Genomic DNA, 26,214 nt, shown 5'->3' with positions numbered 1-26,214 from the left:
ACTGGCATTGATAATTGATGGTGGATGAGGTTATTCAAGGTGCCCCTCAAGAAATCTAATTAACGAATCATCACCATATAGACCTTTCTGTTGGGACCTGACATTCTAAGGTTTACATTCTATTAGGGAAATAATTTTTAATCAGGGAAAGGTTTTGGAGGCTACAAGAGTTCCCCTCCCTAGAATGTATGCTGAGAGTTATTTGTGGGGCTATTTGGCAGTAAAGGTAATTTAGGGCCACCTTCACGGTAGTACCCAGGATTATAAGCGAAAAAGGTTATCAGTCTGGGGCTTTCATAGGAGATTTAATTTTCAGGTGATGCTAGACCCGAGAGGCAAATTTTACTAGAACTTCCCTTTTGGGGTACCACAACAGTAAATTTTAGCAGGAGATTCACAGGATGCACTGGTTTGTTTCGGGGTGTGGGACTGGGGTTGACTAATCTTGGTAGAATCCTAAACCCCCAACGCAGGACAATCTGTAAGCACCAAAAACGACTTATTTGGGAGAAAGGCAGCATGGAAACTTTATGGAGGACTACACGCTTCCCTTTCAAGTTAACAGGGTATTTGTTAGCGACTTCAAGTGGCCCTTTGCCAACATAGTAGCTGGGCAACTCTCAAGCCCAGAGAAATTCGTACGCAACGGACCGAGGACCAGGGTCCACTTCGAGAGGAGGAAGCGCTGGGCCAGAGTGGGCAGAAAAGGATCGCTGAAGTCCTTGGCATGGTCGGTCTTACAGATCTCAGATGTGAAGCGTGGCTGGGGCCCAGGCTTGGGAGTTCGTTCCCATCCCATAGATCTAGCTGAAATGATCCTGGCAGCGGAAGTGTCTTACACTTGGGCAGGGGCCCCGGGTCTCCAAGGTCAGAGATCAAAGGGGCTTTCTCGTCAGTGAGAAATTCCCAGCAGAAATTCCCATGCGGGCTGTGGGCTCTTATTTGGGAATTCCCCCCACTCACGCCCCAGCCAAACTAGGCTGTGTGACCTCGGGAGGGCGCCATGAACTGGAGAGAACAGTCCCCCGTTTTTCTACATTTATCCGAATAAGGCAGCCGAAAAGGTGAAAGAGAACTAAGGTCGAGCGTCGCTCAGCGAGCTCGACAGCCCCTCGCTACGCACGGAACCACCGCGCCGCCTCACCGTGCCTCTCTCGGTACTTCCGCTTTCGGTCGCGCCTCCTCCACCCGACCTAGAGATGTTCTAGCAGTAACGGCCGAGGGGCGTTGCCGGAAGTGTCGTAAACACCGGATATCCGGTTCCATCGGGCGCTCCGAAAGCTGACGGAGAGGGCCGCCGCCCAGCAGCAGGGTCTGTCTCAGCCAGGCGAGCCGCAGTCTCAGTGGTCTGTGAGTGAGTCCGGGCCCGGTCCCCTCTCCCGCCGCCGCCATGGGCTGCACACTGAGCGCCGAAGACAAGGCGGCGGTGGAGCGGAGCAAGATGATCGACCGCAACTTGCGGGAGGACGGAGAGAAAGCGGCCAAAGAAGTGAAGCTGCTGCTCCTCGGTGAGGGGCTGGGGGCGGGGCTGGCGGGGTGATCGCGAGGGCCTGGGCGATTGGGAGCCTTGAGAGGGGTCCGGCCGGGCCGGCGGAAAGGACCCCGAAGGGATCTGGAGGGCGTGACGGGCATGGGGCGGGGTGTTGAGTAGGTGGCTGAGGCCCGGGAGGGCGTGATGAGGAGGTGGGGTTTTGGGGTTGTGGGAATTAGGCTGGAGAGAGGGGGTGACTGTGCGTTGGAATTGTATTTACCGAAGAGAGTTTGGAAGTGTGGGGCAATAGGATATCGAGACTGTGTTAGGAATTTGGTAAAAGCTCATCAAGGAAGACCCGATATTAGGGAAGGTTTTGCAAGGGGTTAGAGTGCGTTGGTAGCAAGGAGGACGGGATAGGCTTGTGTTGGGCTCGTATAGTGGCTTGTGAGTTTGGAGCGTGGTGATACTTTATGACAGGGAGCCTTGAATGATTAATATAAATAGAGAGAGGGGCTGAGACAGAGTGGTCACATAAGGACCCTGTCATTTATTAGAGAGTGGGAATTTTGAACTGCTGGTAAGATGGAGGAACCCTTGGTTATCCAGGAACACGAAGGTGTGTGATTGAGATAAATGACAAGTTCTTAGGTATAAAGGCAAAGAGCTTGGGTGCAGAGGCTGTCTATACCTTTCCAGCTTTTTCTGTAATTTTTGTTCTCTTAAAGTTTTGTAATTCCTCCCTTTGTTTTTATAAAAGAGGACATGGTATGAGTTGAGGAAATTTAAGAACTGGCTTGTTTGAGGTTTGTGGCAAAAGGCGTAGTGGACAATAGATTACACATTGGGAATTGCTGAATAGTTGCTAGGGATGATGTGCAGTGGAGATGGAGTTATCTTAGGTTAAATTATGAAATTGGACATATTTACTGTAAAAGCTGTGACAGACTTTTGGTGAGCTGTTTTATCTTTTTTGGTCTCTTCAAACTAAAAATATTGGTTTCAGGAATTAACTGACCTTTTTTTTTTTTAGCCTGACCTTTGTTTTAAGTAACTTTTATGTACAGTCAGTTGCATTTTACTCAGCATGATTAGTTTTAAAATTTTTGCCAGACTGGCTTCGAGAGGCTTTCTAGTACCCAGGCATCAGCTTACCAATAAGTCAAGCTACATTTCTTCACTATTAGTATTTTCTGGGGATCTGTTTGAGAAGAATAAGTAGGAGTAATGGTTTCTGCAAGCAGTAGAACTTTACTTTTTAAAACAATCGATTTTTGAGAAAAAGAAATCGCTTTAGGAGAATTGCCCAATTTTCATGTTGTAAAGTTCCAGAGGACAGAATGCACCAGCATAACCCAAGGCTTGTTTTGTACTCCAGGATGTGCTGGGTGCCCATGCTAGTTTCTTCATGATAACATGTTTGGTGGTTTGTAGAATGCAGAAGCCCTGGTAATAATAGCTTTTTGGATTAGGGGGAAGGTTATGTATTGGAGCTTGAGCTCCAGTTTGAATACTCGATCTTTCAGAATGCATGAATTTAAATTGTAGTTCTAGACTGCCACTCTCTATGTAACAGGTATCATTTGTGGATGAGGATGCTCCCTGGCACACAGTAGATGCCCCTTAAATATTTACTGTCAATCAGCGTGAGCCACGTAATGTTGGACATTGCTCTTTGGGGCCTTTCAGATGTTTGATGTAAACCATAATAGGTACTCAAGGTGTTAGCATTGTCTGTATTGAGATTGGTTATGAAATTAAAGGTGTATTTTCATCCTTTCTGGGTGTTTTGGTTTACGTTACCGTCAGAGATCCCCTCAGCACGTTAGCCTCTTGTAATACAGTTGTAAACTCTGAGGCTTTCTTCCAAACGGCGGGATTTGGCAGGCAGAATTTAGGCAAGCAGAGCTTGTCCAGATGTCTAGAAAAATCTGTGTTGAGGACTTTTTGAGTAGTGCATTTAGTTAAAAACAAAATTAAACACATGATGACTTGGGCAACTTCAAAAGCAATAAGTAAAAATCAAAGTACTAAAGACTTTGTTTTTAATTTTTATCAATTTCATTGTTTTAAGTAAGATTTTTTAATATTCTTGAGCAAGTTAAATCAGCTTCAAATAGGTTGTGGAGACAGAAGCTCTTGCTTGAACTATATCATAATGCATATATGAACTTATAGTTATCTTCCTTACTATTTCTATAAGCAAAATACACCCATCACACTATGCAGATAATTTTCTTTTTGCTGTAGAATATCTCCTTTGACGTACATGCAAGTCATTTTTACTAATGTGAAACTATTGAGCTTAGTCCAAGTTGGGATCTATTTACTTACCTTTGTCTCTCCTGGCATGTACTAGGTATTCCTTAAGTCTCACTGTGTTTTCTTCCTTGCAGGGATGTAGTTTAGCATAGTGATTAACAACATGGGCTCTGAAGTCAGACTGTTTCAAATTCTAATTCCCATTTATCAGCTGTAGCCTTAGGAAAGTAATTTACTCAATTTCTCTCTGCCTCGGTTTCCTCATCTTTAAAATGGAGAAAATAGAGGTACTTCATAGGATTGCTGTGAGGATTACATATGATAATAATGTAAAGTAGAACACAGTCTAGCAAATAGTATTAGCTCAATGAATATTAGCTGTTGTTATTATTAAATTAAAATGAATGTTACAGATTCTGGGTACTATAGAAATTCAAATTAAGAACCTAGTGTGGGCTTAATTAGTTAAGGGAGACTTCAGTGTTGTAATTCTTTGATTACCTTTGGTTTGAATTTCCTTTAATTGTGTTATTGGGAAGATCTTGAGATACAAATTAGTGTTTAATCATAATATGCTATAGAAAGACAAAATTATATTATGCAAAGCTTCCCAGCCAGACTGCAGTGCATAGGATGGCAAGTGTGCTGTTTGTACACTTTTTATAGTTTTGATTTTTTTTTTTTTTGCAGGGGAAGATTTGCCCTAAGCTAACATCTGTTGCCAATCTTCCTCTTTTTTTCTCCCCTCACCCCCTCCCCAGTATATAGTTGTAAGTTCTTCTGGTTCTTCTATGTGAGCTCCTGCTACAGCATGGCTATTGACAGATGAGTGGTGTGGTTCTGCACCTGACAACCGAACCTGGGCCACCAAAGCAGGCTCACTAAACTTTTAACTGCTAGGCCATCAAGGCTGGCTCTGTAGTTTTGAAATTTTAAATTGCTTTTCTAACTTGAAAATTTTACAGTAGTTGAAATGATATATGAACATTTTTGGTGTGAATCCCTTGTAAACTTTCTGAATCTGGCAGTTGAAAATATTTCATCTGGAAGATTTATGCCAATTAGTATTTAATATCATTTGTAATACTTTTTATTTTTCATGTCATAATTTTATAATATAAAGAAAATATATGTTATTTTCATCAAGCCCTGCAGCTTACCTCAGTAACCCTTACGAATACTATGTTTTTCAGTCTGTGCCATGATGTGACAAAAGTTAGGAAGCACTGATACAGTCGCAAGAGCACTGCTTTTGGAGTCACGTAAAACTGAATTCAGTTCCCAACTCCGTTTACTAGCTGAGACCCAGAGCATGCACTTTAACCATATGAATCTTAATTTTCACATATATGAAGAGGGGATGATGATGCCTATTTCATAATATGAAATGAGATAATGTAGGTAAAATGTTTAGCAAATAAGTATTCAGTACATGGTGATTCTGTTATTAGGATGATGTTTGTGAAGCTTATCATTTTAGCTACTTTTTCAAGGGTGTTTCAGAGAGAGAGTTTGATTATTTTTCAAATATTAATATACCCTTTTCAAAGATCTTCGAGGAATTTTAATAGCTATTACTCTTGTGTGGTAAAAGGAATTAAATATTATCACTTAGTTTTGTCACTTATTGAATGGTCTATTGTGCTATCTAGATTTCCGTTTCTTAATAGTTCCCCGTAGCAGATCTTGAGAAAATATTATTATACAAAATGAGAATAATGCTTTGTTCTTTAGGATTTTGCTGGTGGTGATATGGCAAAAAATTAAATTGCCTGAAGAGAATTGGAATCATCTAATTCACTTAAACCCTATATTATACAATGATTATTCACATTTAAATATCTGCATATTACTGGCTGAATATGCTTACTATTGAAAATAAAACTGTCTTTTGATAAATATACTATTACATTATATCCTCATAGGATGCTATTCTTTATAATGTTTGCCATTTATTTGGCATAAGATTCACAGACAGTTTGTTAAATTTCTTGTGAGGATGTGTCTTGTGTCTGGGCAAAAAAAAAAACGGGCATAGAAAATAGAAATTCACATTGCAAAAACAGGTTTGTTTTTTATAAGCACTTATTCTGTGTCTTACTTCAATGTATTCATCACTTCTGCAGTCTGAAAATATGTTCCTTTTCAGGAATTATAATATTGTAATCTCCCCTGAGTATGCTAATTCTATAGTAAGTACAATGATGACCATGGAATAGGGTACTCAGTACTTACTAGATTTGATAGGTCGTGCAGCCTTTAAATGAGGGCTGCAACTATTTTTCTTTAAAGATAATTTTTAGCCTGTTAAACTTATTTGCACCATTACAAAAAAGTCTTCTAGTTTTGGGGCAGTTGTCTCTGAGGAAAGTGTTTCCTCTGTTAGAGAAGTTTGGTGAAGCCTGAAGCACTGTGCTCTTTTCTCTCCTCCCTCATGGTGCTGAGCTCCTTCATCCTCTCATTTCTTGGAAAGGAAAAGTGTGGATGGGTCTCTGTAGATATTTTCTCTTTTTTTTCCTAACCTTCTCTCTTTCTTCCACAATTTCTTCCACAGCATGCTTTTTTTTAGACCTGGGGTGTGTACAGCTTCAGAAGATCCATGAACTTTATAAAATTGTTAGCGAAATTTGTGGTTATATGAATTTTTTGGGGGAAAGGAATCATATTTTCCATCAGATTCTTCTTCCACACTATTATTTGACCTCCATTCGTTAAAGTCCCTCATCTTTGACCAGGAAAATCAGTAGGCAAAATTGGAACATTCAAAATGCAAAAGAAGAAACCTAGACGTTGTGAAGAGTCTTTTATTTCCTCTTTTAGAGGGCAGTTCTTTACTTGGAATTTTTGAGAAATCTGTTTTCTTGTACTTGAGATGGCTCCTCTTTCTCCCGTTCCTCCAGTGAATTAATGAACTACTCACTGCTACTTACCTCAAGTCAATATATCCAGAAGAGGTTTCCGTCCCCTCTTCACTTCTCTCCCCAGGCCCACCTGTTGTGAACTTTCCTTTTCCAGCATCATCATTCTCAAAATCATCTAGGCTGAAAACTGTCCTCATTTTTACTTCTCTCTTGCTCTCATTCTTATAAGCAGTCAGTTGCCAAGTCCCGTGACTCGCTTGTTACTAGACTTTTGGATTTGCTGGACCTGTAAAATTAGTTTTTGTTGTTGTTGTTGACTGACTTAGGATTCCAACATTTTATTTTTCGTAGTAAATACATTTAAAAAATACCGCAGATTGCCATTTATTATGATTACTATTTAGTTCCCTTTCCTCCATGAAACCTTTTTGATATTCTGAATTGGATATGATCTGTCCCTCTCTTTGAAGCCTCATAGTACTTTTTATGCCTCCTAGAGTCTGCCATATGTTATGGTTATTTGCATGCCTAGCTGCTTCTAACAGTGTGGCTCTTTGTATGCTTAGCTACTCTTAACTGTATGGCCCTGGAGGGTGGAGAAAGCTAGGCATTTCTCATCTTTCTATCTGTGGCAGGACTTAATATAATGCTAAGGTGTTGGCCTGTAAGGAATAGAAACTCACTCATACCTGTTTCAGTCAAGGAGGGGTTTATTGAAAGGACATGGTAGGCAACTTCATAGGTGTCAGACATCCAAGGAGAGATAAGAAATGAAATTGAACCAGGTCGCCCGTGCGTGGATTGTGCTGGGTGCCCCCTCTCCTCATTTCTCCTAGAGCAGAATGGTCACTTGCTCTGCTTTGTCGGGAAGTCGCTTCTTCAGATCAGCTTTCTCTGCTCACTTGTGACTTCTTTGACCTGTCCCCCCTCCCCTCCAGTCTTCAGCTTTGGCTTACTCTGACCCTTCTCCGGCACACACTGCCTGACCTAGTAGTTCAGGTACTTCATGTCATATGACTCAGATTCCCAGGATCCCCATTCCAAGTTCCTGGGAAAGAATATCAGATTGGCCTGGCCTTGTCAGACGCCCACCTCAGTTTGGTCAGCTGTGGTGGGAATATGGCAGGGTTGATGGGTATCCTGAGTTTCATAAGGCTGACTCTTTGAAGGACTGGGTGGCTCAGATTCTCTATTAAAAACACATGGCTACAGAGTTAATGATTAATAGATGATAATGCCTACCACCTACTAGACACTTATTAAATGTAAGTTGAACTTAATGAAATAAGATAGAAATTTTGAGGAACTAAACATGTTACTGCTTTAGATTTCCATTAATTCACAAGAACATGCTTGCTAATTCTTAATGTTAAGTCATCATTTTTATGGTTGGGAGATGTAATTAAATTCAACTTGAGGTATGGTGCAGGATTTTAAACTCCCATTATCAGCACATCCAGCTCACAATGGTTAATGTCACCTGAATTTAATTACCTTTGATTTTAATTCAGGAATTAATTTTTTTAATGCGTATAATCCGTTCAGGGTCTGCTTCATCATGTCTGCTTTTTCCTGGCTAATTTTCCCCCCACTATTTTTATGAGCACCAGAAAACTGTCCAAAGCTTAGGGAAGGGGTAAAACAGACTTTTGCTCTTTGTTATTAACCTTTGTTAGAGGTTTTTGTTAGGGAGCAGGCAAAAAACATTAGGCAAAGCTGATTGCTGATAGATTTTAGCTATCCATGCTCTGTCTTCTCTTCTCTTCTCTTATGTTTAGATTTGTTGGGGAATGGGGCTTGTTGGGGAGGAGTGGGGAGGAAGCGATGCTTTAAGTACTCAGGAGCTAGAATATTAGCAGTAAAGACCACAGAATAAAAATATGAGTCTCACAAGAAGTGTTTAGAACAGTGACATAAACTTGTTCAGATTACTGAAGTTTTTTTAATTTAATTTTTTTTTGCTGGGAAAGATTTGCACTGAGCTAACATCTGTTACCAATGTTCCTCTCTCTCTTTTTCTCCCCTTCCCCAAAACCCCAGTACATAGTTGTATATTCTAGTTTTTAAGTCCTTATAGTTCTTCTATGTGAGTCGCTCCCATGGCATGGCTACCAAGAGACCAGTGGTGTGGTTCTGCACCCAGGAACTGAACCCAGGCCGCAGAAGCAGAGGGCACCAAACTTTAAACACTAGGCCATCAGGGCTGGCTCTGAAGTTTGTTTTAAAATTTCTTTTCTAATCAGCAGAATACAGTAGATTAGCCCTAATAAAATACATCTCTTTGAACTGGTAACTCAAGTCAGAAATAGGAGATGCCGTATAATAATATGGGGCAAAGATGGTTAAGTAGTTAAAGTTCCTCGTGCTCTGCTTCAGCAGCCTGGGTTCGTGGGTTCGGATCCTGGGCGTGGACCTACTCCATTCACCACCCACACTGTGGCGGTGTCCCACATACAAAAAAAATAGAAGATTGGCACAGACGTAAGCTCAGGGCTAATATTCCTCAAGCAAAAAGAGGAAGATTGGCAACGGATATTAGCTTAGAGTGAATCTTCCTCAGCAAAAATAAAATAAAGTAAAATAAAATAAAAATAACATAGGGCAAAGAGATTGAAAATTGGAAGATTAGTTCCAATCTCTGAGCTTTATTTTCCTTTTTCTGTACAATGAGGTCCGATCTCAGGGTCCGTTGTCTGTGAAGTTAATATTATCAACCAGATGGAATATTTTAGCAAGTTACAAAGAGGGCTATTTTTGTGTTGTTATTTCTCTTATTCTTGAATTTGATTGAAATTAGTTTGACATTTAAAGCTCTTTAGTAAGATAGTTAAAAACTGAAGATAAAAACTTGAAAGACATAAATTCATAAACTACCCATGATGTAAATTTTTAAGAGAATATAAAGAAAAGAAATTGTTCTAGTATTTGATTTCCCCTCCAGTTGGAACTGTCTTCATCTTGGAATAATTCCTTTTCGGTGTTCAGAAGTTAGAGCTATCTTTAAGCCTTTATCTGTCCGGGCTATCCTGTTACCTGCTTAGCAATCGTCTGTATCATTTCTGTAATTCAAGCTGCTTGAACTGAATAACATTGTGTTAGGATCACTGTTTAATTGTTCTACTTTTGATACAGTGCTCTGTGTAAGTGAAATATCTTATTTTCTGTGTCTTGTTATTAAGCTGTAACAGAAATAAATATATCTGATATGAACCAGGCAAAGAAGACCGTTACCAAAAAGACCAGATTTATTTGACTTGTACTTGAGTAATGGCCTAGTGACCTTAGAAAGAAGTTTCAGGAGAATACAGTCTTTGGACATGAATTTCCTTTGATTTCCAAATTAGATTTGGAAGATACTTGAAAGTTTAAGAAAGATTGTTAAGGATTAGCTGAGATATTATTGTACTCGTTGTTCTATTCCCATTTTGCTGCTGTGGGCGTCTTTTTGTCACCGAGTCTAATTCTCAAATGGGTAAATGTTTTTAATGTGCATACAAAAGTCTCTTAGTTTTTTGAGTGGTGTTAGTATCTTACATCTCAAAAAATTCTTGTTGCTTAACTTAAAAGTAGATAATATCTAAATTTTTTCTAGCTGCTCATGTGAATTTTCTAGCTATAATGTCAGGCGTGTTTCCCCATGATCAAAACGTATGCTCTATTTGTATATTTAACCTGTGCTTGTATCTCCTGGTTTTATTCATGTGGCCTGCTGTTAATACTTATTACACTGGTGCTGTAGGGATCATTTGAATCAGACTTCTTTAAAATTACCAGGGTAGCTTGATTCTTGTCATCTTGTAATTAATCTTCCTAATGGTTGAATTTTAAAATTGCAATACTATTCCATTGAATTCTAAGAACTTATTATGGAAATGTTACACTGTATTTGGATTTCTGTTTCAGTTATGTATTGATATCCCTAGTTTTTATAGTTTTTTATTAAATGGATAGTATTGTATGGAAATGGATTTTGCCCAGGACCTTGGAAATTGCATTTTAAAAATTACTGTAAATTACGGAAGTATTGTTGTAGAGTGATATCCTTTGATAGAACATTTTCCCCTCTATTTCCTGAAGTTAGAACGCGGGCATCATTAACTTCAAAACAGGGCTCTATTTGATGTAATGGTATAATTACTACCATGATTTACATAGATAGGGTAGTTCTGATGTATGTGATATGACAGTGCAGTCTTAAACTTTCTATGGAAGTTATTTCAATGTTGAGTTACGTGTTTCTGAAAATAAAGATTGAACTGCTTCAGTTTAATGATGTAAGTCTTTTTCACCATTTTGCAGCGTTAATAAATCCTCACATGTTTTGGTTCATTTCAGACTGTTAAAAAATAACTTCCTTCTTCTACTTCCAAGAAGAGAGGTATATTTCTTATTTTATTTTTGATACTATGGTTGTAATTAAAATCCACATTCGTGTCCTCGTCAATATTTGTACTTTTTTCAACTTTTTCTAGATTACTTAGAAGTTTTTTTAATAAACTTGTTATTTTGGAACAATTTTAGATTTCTAAGAAAGTTGCAAAGATAGTGCATAGAGTTCATTTCCTTTTTCTCCCCAAAGCCCTCCGGTAGATAGTTGTATATTTTTAGTTGTGGGTCCTTCCAGCTGTGGCATGTAGGATACCGCCCCATCACGGCCCGATGAGTGGCGCCACGTCTGCACCCAGGATCTGAACCGGCAAAACCCTGGGCCGCCGAAGCTGGAGTGCGTGAACTTAACCACTCAGCCATGGGGCTGGCCCCTGCACAGAGCTCCTGTATCCTCTTCACCTGGTTTCCCTTAGTGTTGATATCTTATGTAGCTATGGTACATTTGTCAACACTAAGAGATTAATATTGGTGTGTTAATGTTAACTAAACTTCACACTTTATTTGGATTTCAGCAGCTTTTCCATTGATGTTCTTTTTCTCCTCCAGGATCCAATCCAGGACACTGCATCGCATTTAGTCAAAGCTACCTTTTATTGAGCTTTTTGGTTTTTAGTGTTGCACTGTCTAGGAGGAGGCTTGTTTATTAACTTCTTGATGATTAGGTATCTCTGATTGTCTTATATGTGCACAGGTACTTTCCAAGCCTAGAGATATAGTTGAGAAATAGACAAACCTCTTAAGCAGTTCAAGATGTGGATACATACAAGTAAACAATGGTAATATATGTGGAATGTGGTAACAGAAGAAGTAGCCAACTTTGGAAGGAGGAGGAGAAAGAGCCATATCAGGGAAGTCCTCCCAGAGGAGGTGACATTTGACATGGACCTTGAAGGATAAATAGGAACTCTTAAGGCAGAGACTGGAGAGCAGCGCATCCAGAGGGAATAGTCTGTACAAAGGCTCCGAAACATAAGTGAGCAAATAATTAGGTTTGCCTGGAATGAGGGGTTTGTATAGGAGGAGCGTAGGAGATAAGGCTGGAAGGCATGCAGGGCATTTGGAGAGTGTTGATTTGAAGTTTTAGTAGTTATATTTTAAGCCATATTTTATTTTATATATGTAAATAGATAAATATAGATGTAGGTATAATTTGAGGGAAATCATCTAGAGACTTTGCGTTCTTCTCCTCTATCACCTACCTTTTTGGCCATTCCACTACTACTAATTCATGCTGTAACGAAAAGTTAGTAGAACTATATACATACATGAAACCCAAACTTTTTGAGGTTTTGTCTTAGCAGCACTGGTGAACGTTTATATGGTACAGGAAATTGAAATTGTAGGCATTTTTATGGTCTGGGAACTCAATTTACAATATTTTGCTATTTTGCTGAATTTTTAAAGAGTGGTATTAATTTGCATTCGACTAAATAGGCAGGTAGAAAAGTGCTGTATGCTGCCATCAGTGTTTGAGAGACAAGTAGGAATATGATTCTCATATTTTTAAATTTAGAATTTGGGGATATATGGGTTTTGGTGAATAGATTTAACGTTACAGGTAACTTTGGAGAACATCTCCATTGCATATGTATGGGTTAAAATGAATATTTTATGTTTCTATCTCACAAGAAAATTTTGAGGCAGAGCTAGTAGGAAATGTACCTTTGCAAAAATAGTTTTCAGTCATGTCGTATGTACCTACTATGTGATTTAACGTTAGCACCAAAGTGACTTTTTGTTGCCCTGCTTTCAAAGAAGTAAAAGGAAACTTACTTACCAGAGGCCAAAATTAGAATATTTGAGGTGGCCAGAGGGTAATCCCCCTTCTTGCTCACAAATGACTGCGGTCTAAAGCATTCTTTTTATATTCCACAAAAATGAGGAAGAAACCCCACTTTTCCTTCTTAATTGGCCAGTTGCCCTAAGAGAATATATGATCTTTAGCAACACTCAAGTAACCTTGTTCTTATTCTCAAGCAAGAACATTTTGAGGAGAGCTACTTGGCTAAGTGAGGTGCTGCTTTTTTTTTACCTAAATGAAACCAGCGTCTTCCTTAGGTGATTTATGAGTGTTAAAATGGCTCTTAGCTTTCTGCTTTATCATTTCTAAGTCTTGTAAAATGAGATCCTGTCCATGTAATTGATGAAAGATGTGAAACTGAACAAACCGTACACTACTGTGTAAGCAGGACATATTTTGGTTGTTAGTGTTTTTTTATATATCTCCCCCTCCCTCATTGCATATTTACCATCTAGAAATGTTTAATGAAAAAGTAGTTGATATTGGAGAGGGACACATAGGTAGCTTCAAAGATAGCTGATAATATTTAATTTTTTATGGTGGGTGATATATACACAGATGTTTATTACACATATGTCGTGTCTTTTATGTATTTAACATTTAATAAAAACAACTTAAAACTTTTTAAAGGCCAAAAAAAGGGTAATAGACTCTAGTTAACTTAAAGCCAGTTCCATTCAGGATGTTTTTTTTTTCCTTTTGGCCACAAGGAATAGAAAACTCATTCAAAGTAGCTCAGAGAGTTGGGTGGGGGGATGATTGTTAGAATATAGAGAGGTTTTTAAAGAGTTTTAGTTTTTCTCCCCAAAGCCCCCTGGTATATAGTTGTGTATTTTTAGTTGTGGGTCCTCAGCATGGCCAGACGAGCGGTGCCATGTCCGCGCCCAAGATCCAAACCAGCAAAACCCTGGGCCACCGAAGCGGAGTGTGCCAACTTAACCACTTGGCCACGGGGCCAGCCCCAGAATATAGAGAGGTTTAAGAGAAATACTGGAAGAGCTGAAGAATCAGGCTGCAGGAACTGAGGCAGCTCTGGCGTTGGCCAGACTGTTGTCTCTGCCTGTCTTCTGCTTCTGCTTCTGTCTCTTTCTCTTTTTTTTGTCTTCACTGTTTCTGCCTTTCTTTGTTTTCTTCTCTTTACTTGTTCTCCTTTGTCTCTTCCTCTCTTCTTTGTCTCCTGGGTCCCATCGTTCTCTTTCCACACTTTCTGTTTTCTTTTGTGTGTGCTCTTTCTCCTCTCTCATGGCATCTTTAAATCTCCGCGCATTTGTCTATTCTCTTTTCTCTCCAGACTGACTTCCTGTGAATCCTTTCCTTTATGATATTGGTGTGCATGAAACCCTATAATTGTAGACTAGGTTTTCACACGTTGTGACCTTGTAGTTAGGAGGACTTTTTCTGTATCTCCTAGTGCAGATTCTTCAGGTGATCTGATCTGTCTGCTCATCTTTTGGAGCTGGGTTGCACGGGGTGTAGGCCCTCCGTCAGCCTGTGACTGGGTGACTCCAGTATCAGGTATTTACTCCTGATCCAATCACAGAGAGGGGCATGGCCCAGATCATGTAGGCCATTGCCCACTGAGGAAGTGAAGTGTAGAAATTTCTTCAGAAGGGGTGGTGGGCAGGCAGATGTTCTGAAATTTGGTCTAATATGTCAATTAAACTTTATCAAAAATTTCTTATACTGTCTGTGCTTTAAGCCTTTTTGATTGGTATATGATTGCTTCTTAGGAAAATCTTTTTCAGAGAGGAGACTCATGATCTCTGTCCCAGTTGCAACTCACTGCCATCTTTTGCCCTTAAGATATTCATTCATTCATTCACTGGAGAGATATTTAATGAGTACTCACTATGTTTCATGTACTCTTTTAGGTGTTGGGATAGAGGGTGGGCAGGACAGATTCATAGCAGTTTACTTCACTGAAGTGAGTGGTGGGTACAAGGGAGCTGGGACAGGGTTGAGAGTAAGGTTTAGAGGGAAATAGGGAGAATAGGAGGCTTGTAAGTGAGTCCAAGTTCATTGTTAGGCATAGCCAGGAATGGGTGTGAGGCTGAGTAAAGATAGCAGAGGAGTAGAAATCTTCTGTTTCTGGTAACTGCCCGCATTGAAAATTCCATCCATTGCAACTGGCATTTGCAAAACGTGATTAGGCAGCTACTGAATCTCATAGAAGCTCAAGCCATTCTTCCCACAGTTATTATGTGCCTACTCCATCCTAGATTGGGGGATGGGGAGGCGGTGTACAGACCCAAAAAGAAGGCACTATTTTGTGCTTTCAAGGATTGTGCCTTTGAGTTTAGGACTAATGAAGTCCTGACATATATAGCCAGAAGTGCAATTACTAGATCATATTGTAGGTCTATTTTTAACTTTTTGAAGAACCTCCATTTGACTGCCAATTTACATTCCCACCAACAGTGCACAAGGGGTCCCTTTTCTTTACAGGCTCACCAACACTTGTTGTCTCTTGTCTTATTTGGGCACAAACCCAAATAATTACAATAATTTGACCAAGTATTAGTGTTATGGTGTTTGACACTGACCTGTAGGGTCAGGTTGAGCCTAGTCCCTTGAGGGAAAAGGGTGCACTTGAGGGAGAAGTGCACAGGTGTGGAAGGGTTTTCAGGTTGTACCAAAAGAGTTTCGTTACCTTTTAATCAAAATCAAGAAAACCAATTAGCAACTTACGAAAAGAGAAGAGATTAGGAGCTGGAAAGAGTCAAGTAATTTTTAGAGTAGCTAGAGCTGGCTAGAGATAAAATGAGATGAGGTGGCTGGGAAGGACAGTTTGGGACTTAATTTTGGAAATTAACTTCTGAGACTGATGCTGAAAGGGAATAATCTGTGCGAGCCATCAGTGTGGGAGTAATAACTCTGTTCAAAGGGAATGGGAAAAGCTTTAGCAAAGAGTTGAAGTTGGAGCTGAATAGGGTTTTCAAGGATTTTCATATGCACAGGCTTGACATGTTTAGAGGGACAGTGGGCTGGGTGAAGAAATTATTCTGATATTTTAGGCTATGGGAACTTGCTATTTCACAAGAAAAATAGATCTTACTTCTCCCATGAGACCATAAATTCCTGTATTTGAAGTCTCACTGTCCAGCAGTTCCAGGCACATACGAGACATGTCTGTTAAAGAATGAATAACAATTTTTATTTGCTCTGTGACATTTTTTCCATCAGTAATTTTGCTGACCTTTTCTTTTACTAAATTAGGAAGCAACTAGTTTTTGTATTAAGTATGATACCTTGAAAAGCATTTTGAATGAAATGTCATTTTTAACCTTAATCTGAATTTTTATTCTGTAAACTACTTATGCCTGTTAATAAAAAGGAATCAGTGGGAACAATAGATAGTCTTATTATTGGAAATAACATGGACTGTGCTCCTATGATCTTTGGCTATAGATATTCACTTTTTTTTTTTTTTAAAGAATAGCAATCTTAACTTGAATGTTCTGCTAGTTTGAGACTATATAATTGTTGAATACTCTCGAGCATGAGTAGAAGAGGTTGGCTGCCAGACAACTCTTACTTCCCTGCTGTTGCTGCGCTCTTCAATTCTTTCTCCTCTTTATCCTTTCTAGATCAGGATAGCATGATTAGAGAACATGCTGCTTATTGTCTTGTGGGAACTATTTTGAATGGTTAGGTTAATAGGAAGATATGGATCTAGGGTTTGATTTGAAGCCTCTTGTGGGTCAAAATTAGAGACTTACTCTGCTTTTAGTGTTATAATTAATAGTCATAGAATATTAGAGTGTAACTATCAAGTACATCTAGGCCAAAGCCCTTCACATTTTATATATAAGGAGACAGGCATTGTGAAGTTAGGTGACTTGCCCAGGGTCACACAGCTAGTCATGGCAGAGATAGGACTAAAATCTTTTCTTCCATAGAGTTTATTACTACATGGTATCATTAACTAAAAAAGTCTTTTAAAATGAATTCAGAAAGAAAAATCAAATTTAGAAAGAAAAATCAACTTTATTTGCTGACCAGGCTTATAACCTGCTGTGAGAGAGAGGCTGTCTATGCCTATTCTCTCCTGTGTTCCCATGTGTCTGATAATGGGGCGCTGTAGAAGACCAAGAGAGTGTCTTGGTCTAGCACTGGCTAGAGGGTTATCCAAAAATAGTGCCATATTGGGACTTGGCTGTGCAGGCCTCCAGAAAAGGGGCTGTGCTCTAGTTGTGCTCCTGGGCTTTTAGAAGTTTCAAGATTTCTCCACAGAAACAAGTATTTGAAAGGAAAAAGAGATGTTTCAGGTGCTGCTGTAATAACCACTAGCACACGTGGTAGTGGTACAAAGGCCTGTGAGGAAGCTTCATGGAGAAGCTGTAGAGGTACAGATGGGCGAGAAGTGTGGGGGAGGAGGGAGTAGACAGGAATATCTAGGGCTGAAAATATATTTACGGGAGAGAGTGCTTTTGCTTTTGAGGGTGGGGTGGAGAAAATGACTAATGCTTTGATAGAGTTGGCTGTAGCTTTTAGGTTACAAGTTGCTGTGTACGTGTGTGACTCCAGATTCCATCTAGGGTTTTTTTTGTTGTGAAACTGCCGCTAAGTGGTTACATCATTTCTACTGGGATTTTGAACCAACATCAATATCCAAGGAATTTTTGCTGAATTAAACTCTTTGGGCCTTAATATTACTTGGTAGTATTCTGAACAGTGAAAACAGCATTTACAACTAATAGCTGGTTAACATTTATTGAAAACCTATTCTGTGCCAGGCACTGTTCTAAGCATCTTCTGTTGAGCTCTGTTGTACAGATGAGGAAATTCATTGTCCCTAAAGGCACAGAAGTGTAAAAGAGCCTGATATACTCATGTACCTTCTTTGGACTGGTTTTAAGTTTTCTTTTAGTCAAAATGAAAGAGAAAAAAGAGAGAAGGCATCAGGTGACACACTGTTTTTGAGTATCAGCCATCTTTTAGGGTTAATTTTTAAAATCAGTGCGTATGTGAGCTGAATGTGTTTATTCGTGTATGATAATGCTTTCTTCATCTTAGCAATTCTCTTTAAAAAAAGAATCTTACGAATAAATCATTGCCGTGTCTCAATTTTCATACTCATAATGTAGTATACGTTATGGAAAGAACTTAGAGGGGTATGTGATGCAGTGCCTGCTCTCAAGGAGCTCCTTAAAAATAAAATTTAGAATGTTTAGGTGAATATAATGATTCTACATTAGAATATGTACTGGTGAATTGTTTTTCATCTAACACTGTTGGTGATATGTATGCCAACCTGTACACACACTTCTTACTTGTTCTATTTGATTATTTATAAGATGGTTTTCTGAATTAATTCTACCCCTTTATTCTCTGCAGGTTGCCTTCCTGCTTTTATTGAGAACAAGGCATCTAACTTAGCTAGTCCTCTCCTTTTTCTCTCAAAAATCTTTGTAGCTTCACCCTCATCCTTTCTGCCTGTTTATATAGGATGTTCTTTAGATATATATTGTTTTGAGGATAAATCTTCTAAGGTGAACTGATCCCATTCTCTCCTGTCTCTAGGACCTTTTAGACTTTTCTTCTCCCCTGTCCAGTTCCAGTCCTTCTGCTTCCAGGGTCATCTTCAGTTCCTCCCTGTCCAAGCCACGGATTCTGTCTTTGCAATTCCTTTGTGTCTGTCCCATTCTTTATATCCTTACTATTACTACTCTGGTAGAATAAAGATGAACAAATGGATCTCCCCTTAAACTTGTCATGAATTTTGAAGGAAGATAGGTAAAAAGATGTGGATAAAGTTAGGAAGTTCCAAACACCATATGTGTATTGCGGGAGGGAGGTGAGACCTGGGAAGCAGTTTGGGGAAGACCTAAGAGTGAGATTTTATTAAAGAGGGAAGTTACTGCTGAAACAGTGGAGCACAGAAGATTGAGGTAAAAATGAAGAGTTTAGACCTAATAAGAAAGAGTTATAGAAAATGTTAGAAGCATTTGGAGAGTTATTAGATAAACTGATGCTTCTTTAATAGTGCCATTTGGAAATGATTAGAAGGAAGAGGGGCTTTAAGCTGAAAGGTTGAGAAAATTACAGCGGTGGCATACAATAGGCGCAGTGTAAGGCTTAGACATGTGAGGAGTAGAAAGGATTAATTCGAGACACGCATGGGAAGAGAGAAGATTTTGTTACAGCTGGATGTAAGGAGAGAAGAGTGAGTGGGTTCCAAATGACTCTTAGATTTCTTACTTGGAAGAAAGGTAAGATGGTGGCACTTTCATGGTGATCTAGAAGCTGAAGGGGTCAAAGACTTGGTATAAAGTGATTCATTCTTTATTTGTTTAAAATGCCTGGGAACACCACTGAAACAAATCCTGTGTTTACTTCACTGGTCAGTAAGAGGTGCCTTCTTTTAGGAGATGGAACTGGGTGCCTAATAAAAGCTTGGGTGAATATATATAACGTGATACTAAAGAGAAGGACAAACTGACATTTTATCAGGGAGCCTTGGAAAAACATAGGAGAGGTAGGGCAGCATATGTTTTCTTTTTAATCAGCACCTTCATAAGGTAGAGCTTAATGAGATGGGTAGAAATTGATTCTAAGATTGATAGACTTATTGATTATTTCATTCAGAATAATCCAACATAAATAGAAGTGCTGTTTTCAGTATATACAAGAATGGTGCACATTACATCATTAATCTCTACTTTTCCTAGATAATTTAGTAGCTGTTGCTAACATGAGGTAATCTGGGAATTCTGTGTTTTAAACTCTTTAAAATATAACTGGTATGCTTTTGCGTTCTCTTTCCTAGAATTGAATCATTAGCTTTTTTTAGAGATGCATGGGAGAAATCACTTCTTTCTAACAGTGTCATTAGAAAGTTTTTTGTGTGCTACCTGAATATTAACTATTTTAGTGCTACCCCTGATTATCAATTAGGTGATAAGAACAGAGATAAAAGTCAAATATAAATGTCCCTTTTGATTCTGTAAAAATGTAGATGTCTGGAATTTTTAAATTATTTGAATTTTATTTTAACTAACATTTTTGGTTGATAGATTTAGTAAAGGATCATGCTTATTAAACATTAGTCATTCATCTGTTCAGCAATATTTATTTGCATAACCAATTTATGTCAGGCCCACTTCTAGGCCCTGGAAATACAGAGATGAATAAACCTTCATTGAGCTTATATTTTAGTAGAGAAGACAGGAAATGAACAAATCTGTGATGTGAAGAAGTGTAAGTGCTTTGAAAAAATAGAACACAGAGTCAGGGGAGAGAGTGTGATGGGGGCGCTATTTAGAAAGATTAGTCATAGAAGGCTGTTCTGAGGGAAACAGAAACCTGAGTGAAGAAGAAAATCTTACAAAACCTTATTCCAGGCAGAGGGAATAGTAAATGCAAAGACCATGAGTCAGAATCTAGCTCATTGAGAACCAGTTTGGTATGTTGGAGGAAAAGCAAGAAAGCTGGTCTGACAAGAGCAAAGAGAACAAAGTAGAGAATAATAGGAGTTGGGAGTGAAGAGGTAGGCAGGGGCCAGAGCATATTGGGCCTATTGCCCTTAGATTTTATTTTGAGTGTAATTGGAGGCCATAGGAGAGTTTTGGGGCAGAGTTGTGACATGATCTGACTTATGTTTTACAAAGTTCATTCCAGCTACCAAGAGGAAAACTGACCATAGGAAGGATGAGATCTGAAGCATTGGACCATTTAGGAAGCTTTTGCAGTGATCGAGGCCTGTGGTTTCCAATGTGCTTATGATGATTCATTGTGGTGCAAGAAGAAAGTGTTAGAACTTTATATTTATTTTTAAAAATGAAACTTTACTAATGTTTAATATACATATTGGTGCTGGCACCCGTATTCCATCCGTGTATGTTAGTTACATGTCACTTAGCATTTTTGGCCTGAGCAATTGGGTAAATGCTGGTGTCACCTACTGTGATGAAAAAACAGGGTGGAGCAGAATTTGTTTGGGGGTGAGGATGGGGGAGCAATAACTCAATTTTGGGCATTTTAAGTTTGAGATACCTACTAGAAATCTAAGGAGATGTATCAGGTAGGTGGTTTAGGTATATGAATCTGGAGCCAAGGTTAGAAATTAGTATTAGAGATCTAAATTTGGAAATCATTAGCGTGAAGGCAGTATATGTATGGCAACTTTGGAGCCAAACTGTGTGAATGCAAATTTCAGCTCTGCCACTTACTGACTATGTAATTGTAGACACGTTAACTTGATGTCTCTACTTCATTTACCTCATCTATAAAATGGAGGTAATAATAATATCTACCTCTCCAGGTTATTGTGAGGATTAAATAAGGTAATACAAGCAAAGTGCTTAGAATAGTGTCTGACACACAGTACTCACTAGGTATTAATTGTTATTATCAGTTTGTAAGTCATGTTTAAAACCGAGATTACATGAGATGACCTAGAGAATGAATTTAGATAGAGAAAAGGGTCAAAGGAGGAGTCCTAAAGTAATACAACCTTTAGAATTCAGAGACTGGAGGAAGGAGACTGAGACGGAGTGGGGTTGGAGTCAAACCAGGAGGATGTGGGGTCTAGAAGCTTGCCTAGCGAAGAAAATATTTCAAGGCGAGAAGTCATCAACTTGGACAAATGCTGCGTGAGAGATTGAGTAAGATAAGGACTGAGAATTCACCTTTGAGTTTGTTAAGATGGAAATTGTTGGAGACCTTGAGAATTGGTTTCAGTAGAGTGGTGGGTATGAATGCCTGATTGGAGTGGGTTAAAGAGAGAATTGGAGAACATGAGTATAGACAACTCAGAGGGGTTTTGCTATAAAGAGGAAGAGAGAAGGGGCCGGCCTCATGGCCTAGTGGTTAAGTTTGGCGTGCTCCACTCCGGTGGCCTGGGTTCACTTTCCCAGGCGTGAACCTAGACCACTCGTCAGTGGCCATGCTGAGCTGGTGACCCACCTACAAAATAGCGGAAGACTGGTATGAATGTTAATTCAGGGCGAAAACAAAAACAAAGAGAGAGCACATGGAGTGGTAGTTAGAGGAAGATGTGTGGAGTCAAGAAGAGGTAGGAGTTGGGGGTGTGTGTTGGTTTTAAGGTGGAAGATAGTACAGCAAGTTTGTATACTGATGAGAGTGACCCAGTGGAGAGAGAAAACTTGATGGTATTTGAGTGACATGGGATAATTGCAGCATCCAAGACGTCGAGTAGGTAAAACGAGGTGGATAAGTGCACAATTGGAGGGTTAGTCTCAGACATTGGCGGAGACAGTTCATCCATTGATTAACTGAGAATATTAATGGAGGTGCAGAGAGATTGGTGGATTTCGTTATGGGAAAATGAGGTAATGTTTTTTGAGTGCTTTCATTTTTCCAATAAAAGAGAGGCAAGATCATCAGCTGAGAGTCAGAAGTGGGAAGGGGTCTGTAACGTTTGAGAGAGAGGAAGTGGTATGAAATAGGTGTCTTGGAAGGTAGAGCGCGAATAGACTAGGGAAATGCAGCTGGAAAGTCAGGGAGTTTAGAGGCCCCACCTCATGTTTGCAGTCACTAAAGTGATCTTAGCTGGCTGAGGAGGGATATGTGGTCTTGGCGGGGTATACAGTGGGGGGCAACACCTCCTCTATTTCTATTTTGAACTCTTTAGTCCCATGGGTAAGAGAATTGCTCTTGGAATATTCCTTAAGTCCATGGGCTTTGACAGAGGAATTAATAAAAGTGAATAGGCCAAAAAAAAATTTCATTTTTGCCTATCTTCAGTGTCTATATCATGATGTTTCAGGTAGAGGATGAGTTCCTAGAGGTGTTTATGTTGCCATAGCTCCTTGAGGATGTCTACTTCACACATGTGATAGAGGCCCTGGGACACTTTCAATGAATTAGATTTGGTTGCTGAGTTATGTAAAGAAAGTAAAAGACTCTAGTGAAGAAGTTTTTCCTGGTAGATAGAAAACGTCATCAAAGTTTTCTCTCACACTCATGGTTTCCATTAATCTAGAATTATCATGCATATTGATTTCACACTTGTGTGTTTGATTATGAATGAATTCAAAGTCTGGTTTTCTTTTCTTTCAGGTGCTGGAGAATCTGGTAAAAGCACTATCGTGAAACAGATGAAGTAAGTTGGACCATGGCCTTCTGGAAGACTACATTTCCTCATAATGCATAGTTCATAGTATCTTTTCATTTGAGGTCCACGGTAATGATTTGTGGTTTTCTTCTTTTTAAAGAATCATTCATGAGGACGGCTATTCAGAGGAAGAATGTAAACAATATAAAGTAGTTGTCTACAGCAATACTATACAGTCCATCATTGCAATCATAAGAGCCATGGGACGGCTAAAGATTGACTTTGGAGAAGCTGCCAGAGCAGTAAGTGTTTCTCATTTCCTCTTCATTTGCTCTTTTTCAGCAGATGCAGTTAAGCAAAATTTGCTTCGTGTTTTAGGGAAATGAATTTAAGCAACAAGATAAGATGTAGCAAAGTACTATGTGCTCATTTGAGAAGTGTTAGCAGTCTGCTTTTGGCGATATTAGATTACCACCACAAAGAAGCGTCTAGGAAAGGGATTCTGGGGATATGCTGTAGGTTTTTGTAATAGCTGTTTATTCACTTGCTTCATTTACAGCGCTGTTGACTTATAGTAGTAAATGATAGTATATTGAAATGCTTTAAAATAATTTGCCATGATACATAGCCCTGCTTTGTGAGGTATAGAGATTAAAGGCAAAAATCAGTCTCCCAGAGTAAACTTGGTAGGGACATGAATACTACATCTAAATTTTAGAGGCAGTTTTCAGGTATTCAAGAATACTATATCCCTATACTACGTTGAAGTATAGGCTATAGAATTGGATTATACCATGTCCTAGTATAATTCTTGCACATGTCAGATATTCAAAAGTTGTGTTGATTGATTATAATACTTAGTGGGCACTGAAGGTCTAGTTTGTAAATTAGGATGTTTGATGCAGTAGGGAGAGGGCCAAAATGAAAGCAGGGGATCTTTTATATCATCACCAGCTAAATTCCAAGAGAAGGCTGAGAATGCATAGAATGATTTCCTAGAAGGAAAGGAGTCATCTGCTATGTTCAGTGTCGTACTTTGGTGCTACGGGCAGTAAAAGGAAGTGACTTGGGGAGGCTGCCTGGAAAGGCAAAGCCTACATGTCTGTGAAGTAGCTTAGAAACTCTTTTAAGCAACTCTCAACTTACCAAATGCAAATTAATATTCAATAAATAAGTGGGGAAATTGTTGAAGGGAAAAATAATGAAAGGATAGTTATAATTGGATGGTGTTAGACTAGGGAGTCTTAGAAGTGGTGTAAGGGAGGAGGAGCTCGAGTGAGGGTTGTAAAATGATTGGGGAGTAGAACAGCAGAAGAAGGAGGGAAGAGGGAATGTGAGGCACAGCTTGTATGTTTTTGTAAAAAGTACCACATCACAAAAAATGAGAGACTTTATTTTTCTAAGCCTCTGAGCGGGGAAAATGTGATAGCTAAGGCAAGAATAAACAAAATTTGTCTTAATCTTTCTCTCTCTTCTCTTACTTCCTGGTTTTCTTTCCTTCTTTTTCTTCTTTTCCTCTTCCTACCAGCCTCTCCTGTGTTCTTATTTTCTTCCTCTCTTTTCTCATTCCTTCCTGTCACCTAACTCTACTTCTCTGTCGATTTGCTGTGTCCGATAACTGGTCAGTAATACTGTATTTTATTCTTTTCTCTCTCTTTGTTGACTTTCTCTATCTTAGGTACTTACTTCTTCCCTTGGTTTAATTCTCACCCTTTCTCTGTCCTCCTTTTTATTTCTTGGACATCCCTCCCCCTCTCATTTCTTTGCGTTATCAAATTAGTTATTAATGTTTGAGTCCTAACCCTCCTTTGTCACCAGATGCAGTTGACATTTTCTGTCTTAGTCCATTTGGGCTGCTATAACAAAACATCACAGACTCAGTAGCTTATAAACAACAGGAATTTATTTCTCACACTCCTGGAGACTGGAAGTCTGAGAACGCTCCGGGTGGGGGGCCCCTCTTCCTGGTTGCAGACTTCTTGCTGTGTCCTCACTTGGCAGAAGGGGAAAGGATCCCTCTGGGGTCTCTTTATAAAGGCACTAATCCCATTCATGAGGGCTCCACCCTCATGACCTAAGTACCTCCCACAGGCCCTGCCTCCTGATACCATCACATATGGCATTAGGATTTCAACATATGAATTTTGGGGGGACACAAATATTCAGACCATAGTATCCCTCCTCCTTTCATTTCTTTCCTTTATGAAATCAGTGTCTTTAATCTTTGGGTCCTAACACTCATATGTCACCAGATGCAGTTGACATCATTAATTCCTCTCGGGCCTCCTGAATCACCTTGCTTTCCAGTATCTACCTGTCCTAATCTAAAATCCTGTATAATTTTTTGAAGTTTCTCGTTTTTTCTTTCATATGTGAGGATCTGTATTTATAGCTCCTCTCTTATCCTTTTGTGTTTTTTTATGATTGGTTAGAGAATGAATGGAAAAGAATAGAGTTGGCTATGGGATATGTTAGTTTTTCATATCTGCTTAAGGGTAAAGGTATAAAGTTCATTGTAAAGTGGGGTTTATTGTGGGGAAGCAAGAGTAAGTCAGTGGGAGATGGTAATGGAGAAGTGTTTCCTCCTAAACAGAGTTCACAAAGTCAGGACAACAAAAATATATAGAGATCACTCTCTCTCTCTTTTAAAGTTTCTAAAATTAGAATAATGGTATATATACATCAAAGTAATGCTGACTGAGTTTTTGAATACTTGCATGAGTATAGGTCAAATCTCAGAACCAAGCGACTATAAAGTCCTCAAATGTTAAGTAAAGCACTATACCATATACGTAGAAGGACATGCTCACTGTTGAGTATGTTTGCCAATGTGTGTCATTTTTCACCTTTTCTCCATCATTCGTTTCTGTAACATTTTCAGCTCTGAAAAGAGGAGGGAATGTAGATGTTAGATGAAATTTCTTAGAGAGTTGAGCCTAAAGTATTACTAGAAAGAATACAGGAAAAGATCTTAAAAGAGGACTGTTAACTCAGCAAAAGCCCTGAAGGCTGAAGACCCTTCATTGGCAACATGAGTGGGAGTGCTCTATGGTTAGCTCTGTTTTGTTTTGCTTTGCTTAGGTGGATGCACAGTTTTGGGAATACACAAGTCCTCAAGTTTTTGGTTATGATTTCACCTATGGTCTGAAATGCCTTTTTCTTGCTAATTTACTGTCCTGATGACTTCTTGTGGTAAAATTGATTGCTCCTGTTCCCTCTCTACTTTTTCTTTACCCAGTATATGCTTCTTTTAGTATCTGCATTTTTATAGTTATTTGGAAATCTCCTCAGATAGATAAATAAGTATTCGTTTTGAGGTGGGGAAATCATCTTGTGAGACCTATGTTTATTTTTAAACCAGCTGACAAGTAGGGCTGCGTAGAATAAAGCAAAACAATCACAAATCTCGTAG

General features: G+C 39.1%; 1 protein-coding gene across 1 annotated transcript in view; it reads left to right on the top strand.

Annotated features, from left to right (window-relative positions):
• The first annotated feature begins 968 nt into the window (after nucleotides 1-968).
• The window catches only part of GNAI3 (G protein subunit alpha i3), a 37,930-nt gene continuing 12,684 nt past the window's right edge, over nucleotides 969-26,214 (top strand). Inside the window, exons 1-3 of the mRNA XM_023641465.2 lie at nucleotides 969-1,508; nucleotides 22,808-22,850; nucleotides 22,963-23,104. Coding sequence (XP_023497233.1) covers nucleotides 1,391-1,508; nucleotides 22,808-22,850; nucleotides 22,963-23,104 — 303 coding nt within the window. The 5' untranslated portion in view covers nucleotides 969-1,390. The remainder of the gene's footprint in view (nucleotides 1,509-22,807; nucleotides 22,851-22,962; nucleotides 23,105-26,214) is intronic.

This window comes from Equus caballus, chromosome 5 (assembly GCF_041296265.1).
Source record: "Equus caballus isolate H_3958 breed thoroughbred chromosome 5, TB-T2T, whole genome shotgun sequence".
Lineage (NCBI taxonomy): Eukaryota > Metazoa > Chordata > Mammalia > Perissodactyla > Equidae > Equus > Equus caballus.
Note: the sequence above shows the minus strand (reverse complement) of the source record. Positions and strands in the feature narration are given on the sequence as shown.